This window comes from Helianthus annuus, chromosome 3, assembly GCF_002127325.2.
Source record: "Helianthus annuus cultivar XRQ/B chromosome 3, HanXRQr2.0-SUNRISE, whole genome shotgun sequence".
In the NCBI taxonomy this organism is placed as follows: domain Eukaryota; kingdom Viridiplantae; phylum Streptophyta; class Magnoliopsida; order Asterales; family Asteraceae; genus Helianthus; species Helianthus annuus.
In genome coordinates, this window is record NC_035435.2 from 113,008,676 (window position 1) to 113,014,003 (window position 5,328).

Sequence of the window (5,328 nt, forward strand, 5' to 3'; positions counted from 1 at the left end):
TGGAGCAACATCTCCTTGGGTCGCGACTATTCAGATTGGCGGCAACAGGCACAGAAGAAACACGGGGACGTGACTTTTCAAGGAGACACACATCTTCATCTTCAATCACAACCACAAGATTCTAGAGACGCAACCGTTCGTGAAGAGACACGTCTCTACAATCACATCTATTCGTATAGTATATATAGGGTTCATGTATATCAATTGTAATGGATCACTTTTTATTCAATACAAGCAAGTTAGTGTTTATGATTCTCAATTCTTTATATTCAAACCTGTGATTTGGATTACCAACATATTTGACCAAATTGATATTGAAAACATTGGTAAAAGTCTTATCTGATGTTTTTTAGTTAAGATTTTATTTAACCATCTCTATAAGTTGTGTAATATTATATGTAAAATCCTAATGTATAGTTATGAGTAATTATATATTATCTCATATTTATATCGTCTTAATGACAGATGATTAGAATCCTTTGCAAGTAGTGTACATTTTTAAGCTTGATGCATATACATGTCTATATAGGTTAACACACAAATATGAAGGAGATTACGTATGCGTTCAATTCAACAATAATACTATCCAGCGTACCATCTGTTTGTAGAAATGCCCCTGTATAGCTAGCATTACAATTCTGATCATCACGCTATATTGTAAATGTTGCACATGTAATACTAAGTAGAAGACGAAAACATCGTAGATGCAATACAACTTATCATCACTCACAACAAAAGTCATAACTTGAACACATGTTTGAAGATAAATCTTAACATACTATTCTTAAAGTTTTACTTAGTGATCGGTAGGAAGCTTTCCCTCCAAGAAGGAAGTGAAGAATGCTAGAGCGCGCCCTGGTTGGTAGCTTGGGACAAAATGTACAGCCCCTCTTATGGTAACAAATGTCAGATTTTCGTATCCCACAACATATCCACCAACCTAAACAACACAAGTAAGTTTCAGTATATCTTTTACGTTTAGCTAAGTAATAATTTTAAATTAGGAATGAATAGAAGGGTTTCTACCTCGCCTTGGTACATCCATGGGTACCATGGTGTCTTGACTGATGTTTGTAGTTTGCTTATATCATACCTACTTGTTGTCACGGGTATTCTCCCATCTGTATCTCCACTGCAATATTATGTTTTTTGTTAATTTATAATAAGTTAAGTATGTACACAAAGTTATATATATCATTAAATTAACTTACCTGTAGATCCAAACACTTATTCCACTGGCCATTAGATCTTGAATCACAGGTAAAACTGTAAAAGGCATGTCTTGCCAATGTGTATTAACGAACATGCTGCATTCAAATACAAGATCTTTAAGCCAGATGATCAAATACTTGACTATTGTTTCCAACTTTTCATAATATGAACATCTTTGAAATAAAACGTTAGTATTACTTGCAAGATTCCCATTGAACCGGTTTTGCATGAAGCGACTGTTGCACATCAGGAGCATTCAGGTATCCTAGAATATAATTCTCGGTGCATGGATCAAAACCTGATATCTGTATCAGTTATGTTATTTACTTTCATGTGAATATATATTTCTCCAAATATGTATGTTTAGATCAGATCTTACCGATGGGGTGCTATTGCTAAATGGTGAGCATAAAGGAGTATAGATGTCAAAGAAGAAGATGTTGCTCTTAGCAACGCGTGCCTTAATTTGATAGTCTTCACATGCATCTGTTAGGGTTGCACCCTCGGAAAAGTTGCAGTTGGAAATGATTCCGTCGTGGATTTCATCAGAAATGATCGCGTGTGACCAGAAATAATCAAATATTCCTGTGTTTGCCGTTTCATCATCAACATACGCATTTCCCAGCTGAAGCATATCAACATGAACATGCTCATTCTTATATTCTGTATCATTAGATAGTTTACAGTTACTAGTAAATCAAATACTTACAGCAATTCCTTTAAGGTTAATGACAGTTTGATTGGTGATCTTGTTGTTTTGAAGAACTAACTGTGCAAGTTGAGGTACATAGTGCCCTGCATAGCTTTCTCCCGTGATGTAGAAATCTCTAGTTTTGTACTCTGGGAATCTCTCTAACCAATTAACTAGAAATGTATACGAATCTTTTGCTGTTTGTGCATCCCCAGTTATATAATCTGAAGAATTTTTTGAGTAAGAAAATCCAACTCCAGCCGGGGAGTCCAAGAAAAGGACATTTGCAACTACAAAGGTTAAAATCCATCATTTCAAACATGTTCTGTTTTCAATTTCTTTATTAAAGATATATATATGATTCTTACCGTTGTTCCATGCATATTTATTATGTGACAGTGTTGTATTATCAGCATTGACTCGAAACGGTCCAAGTTCCTTCATGGCCCCGTTTCCAAACGAAGAGCAGCCTGGCCCTGCAATGATTCAAAGCTTTTTTATTTCTTGAACACAAATGACTTGAAATTCAAGAAACGTTACCTCCATTGAGCCAAAGTACAAGAGGATTAGTGGAAGAGTTGGCAGGTGACTCTGCGAGATAGTAAAACAGTGCTCTCCCATGGTTTGGGTCAACGGTCACATACCCTGAGTACTGGTCAAAGTCTGTTCCAGCTGGCTGACCTGGCAAACTGGATATCTTGTCCACACCCTTCAACCCATCTTGTGGGCCCATGTAGACCGGTGAGGTTGAATACTCGGCTGAGTGATCTTCATTACTTACATGATTCAGCACCGATCTTCTAGAACGTTGGATCTTTAAAGCGTTCTCAAGAGGGTCGTATACATCACCTCCGTAGCAAGACACGAAAAAAAGTAGACTGAAATGAAGAGACAAATGAATTGCAATCTTCATTGATTATAGCTATGCCGTGCTGCTGTTTAGTACTATATACATGTGAAAATTGTTGGAAATAACAAGGTCTCTTCTTGTTAAGTTTGTAGATGAGTGACAATTCCTATGTTTCATTGTTTGAAAAACCAAAGATAAAAACATAAGTTGGCTACAAGGATTCTGGTTTCATATTTTCATATATAAGATTTTATTTGGTGCAACTCGAAATTATATACAAAAAATTTCTATTTGTATAGCTACAATCACTAATTAATATTCTTTGAAGTTTTTGTTAAATTTAAAATCAGAAGTATGAAATAAAATACCCATACACCAAAGCATTGGCGAAGCTTGCCCCCCCCCCCCCACCAAATTTTCCGAAACCGGGGGGCGGAAACGTATATACCTAAAAAAATTTATACGAAAGTACTATTCATAACACTACGCATCGAAAAGTTCGGGGGGTCGGGCGCCCCCTCGGAACATAACTAAGCTGCACCACTGCACCAAAGAACAAGCTAGAAAGAACATAATGTCAAACTCGTCAATTTTCAGTTGTAGGACACCCGTAGTACAGATGTAAACGTGCTGAGCTCGAGTTTAGGTGGCCTGAGTTCACCCAAAGTTGAGCTTGACTTATTTAACTTAAAAGAGCTCGAGCTCAGCTTGTGGCTTGATCAATTATTATTTATTAATTAAAGCAGATTTTATTTAAATTAGCAAAATATGTATTGACCAAATTTATTTGCAGCAATTGGGACTTGGGAGGAGCCGAGGAGATAGGCAACCAAATGAACACGAAGGAGGTTTGTTTATGTTTGTTCAGTAAAATTCAACTGAACAAACAAATGAACACGATAATATAAACCAACAAATTTCATGTTCGTGTTCTTTTGTCAAAAAATGTGAGTTTGTTGGTGTTTACATCTGTTGATTAATATTAAATGAGCATCAATTTAAAGTAACAATAATATCCAAATTAAAGTCTAAATAAGAAAGTAGACAGCAACTATTGGCTGAGACAATTAGAACTATTTGTGGTTGTAGTGGTATGTGGCGACACATGTATACAACGATGATGGTAGCATTCGATTTCGAGGGCTTGAGACATTATAAATACAAATTTTGTATTTCCACTGGCTCATATGATTACCAATTTATGTCAATCTTTTCAAGGTATGTTTGTAAATGTTGCTCATGTAAAACTGATACCAACTAGAACATGAAAACATCTATGATCAGTCACAACAAAAGTTATAACTTCGACCCATGTTTACACTACTAGAAAATACACATATCTTGACACGCGAACAATGACACACGCTCACATTCGAGAGGATGTGTCAAGAAATAAATGTCATGGTTTACAAAATTCAATAGAATCATGACATTCTTTTTTGTGTCATTTTTTTAGTGTCATAACAAAAAATCAAGATTTATCTTGACATGCGAACAACGACACACGCTCATTTTATGACACCTGAAAGTGTGTGTCAAGAAAAAAATGTCATGGTTTTACAAAATTCAATAAATATATGACACTCGTTTTTGTGTGTCATCTTTTTAGCGTCGTAAAAAATAATATTATGACACTCTTTTTTGTGTCATCTTTTTTAGAAATGTCATGTTATATTTTATAAATTAAATTTCTCAATTAATCTAATCGACAAGACAAACCTGACTGCAATTAATCTAATCTCTAAACCTGATCTCAATTAATGTAATCGATAAACCTGATCTCTCATAATACCCGTTCAGTTCCCACGTGCTCTCAAAAAGGCCTAACTCCCACACACAACGACGCTAGGATTCCGTGATTATGACTATTCAAAACAACAAGGTTCTATATCCAACGACCAACGAACAATGAAACAATGTAATTCCCACACGATCGAACTGTGAAATTGTAAACAATAAAACCATGAAATCGCTGTAACACCCTGTGTTATGAAAGTCAACGTCAAAGTCAAGATTGAAGTCAAAGGAAGAAAAGATTGCTAATTGCGATCTGTAACTCCTTGCTCAACTACTGTTTTGACTTCTTTGACTTGTAGTTAATCTATTTATTTTATCGCCTTAGTTGTATTATGTTGAGTACTTGTTAATAATCGAGGTTTAATCGATATTTATTGCATGTTTTATTGCTTTATCGCTTATCGCGTCGCAATCGCAATCGCATTCGCAACTCGAATTATGCGTTCTGGATATTGTTTTACGTATGTGTGTGCCTTTTATGTGTTACTTGTGCATGTTTAATTATGTTTATGTTTGTAGTGGATAATCGAAACGCAATCGCAACTCTATCGCAATCGAATCGTAAACGCTAAACGCCAGTTAATTTAATTATGATGATTGTATGTTAGATATAGCGAGTGATGGATAGGTTATTTATTATTTAGTACTAGTGCATCGCAACCTCGCTCGAAACGCATCGCAACGCTCAACACACGAATCGAAACGACAATACTCAACACGCCGGACACCAGATCCAGTGGCCACCCGATCGAGTGACCATCCGATCGGATTGCCACCT

General features: G+C 35.9%; 1 protein-coding gene across 1 annotated transcript; it reads right to left on the reverse strand.

Annotated features, from left to right (window-relative positions):
* Positions 1-601: 601 nt before the first annotated feature.
* Positions 602-2,956, reverse strand: LOC110927856 (serine carboxypeptidase 1). The gene is made up of 8 exons (XM_022171214.2): positions 2,444-2,956; positions 2,272-2,379; positions 1,922-2,193; positions 1,592-1,837; positions 1,411-1,517; positions 1,212-1,307; positions 1,027-1,132; positions 602-940 (listed from the first exon to the last, which is right to left on the reverse strand). Exons 1-8 carry the CDS (start codon positions 2,814-2,816, stop codon positions 797-799), a joined length of 1,452 nt encoding a protein of 483 aa, XP_022026906.1. The 5' UTR covers positions 2,817-2,956; the 3' UTR covers positions 602-796.
* Positions 2,957-5,328: the final 2,372 nt, after the last annotated feature.

Excerpts from the sequence above, each read along its gene's own strand:
- LOC110927856 (XM_022171214.2), bottom strand. The coding sequence starts at position 2,816 with ATGAAGATTGCAATTCATTTGTCTCTTCATTTCAGTCTACTTTTTTTC. Across the intron at positions 1,838-1,921 it reads TTAACCTTAAAGGAATTGCT|CTGGGAAATGCGTATGTTGA; the intron begins GTAAGTATTTGA and ends GATATGCTTCAG. Across the intron at positions 1,518-1,591 it reads TTAGCAATAGCACCCCATCG|ATATCAGGTTTTGATCCATG; the intron begins GTAAGATCTGAT and ends TAACTGATACAG.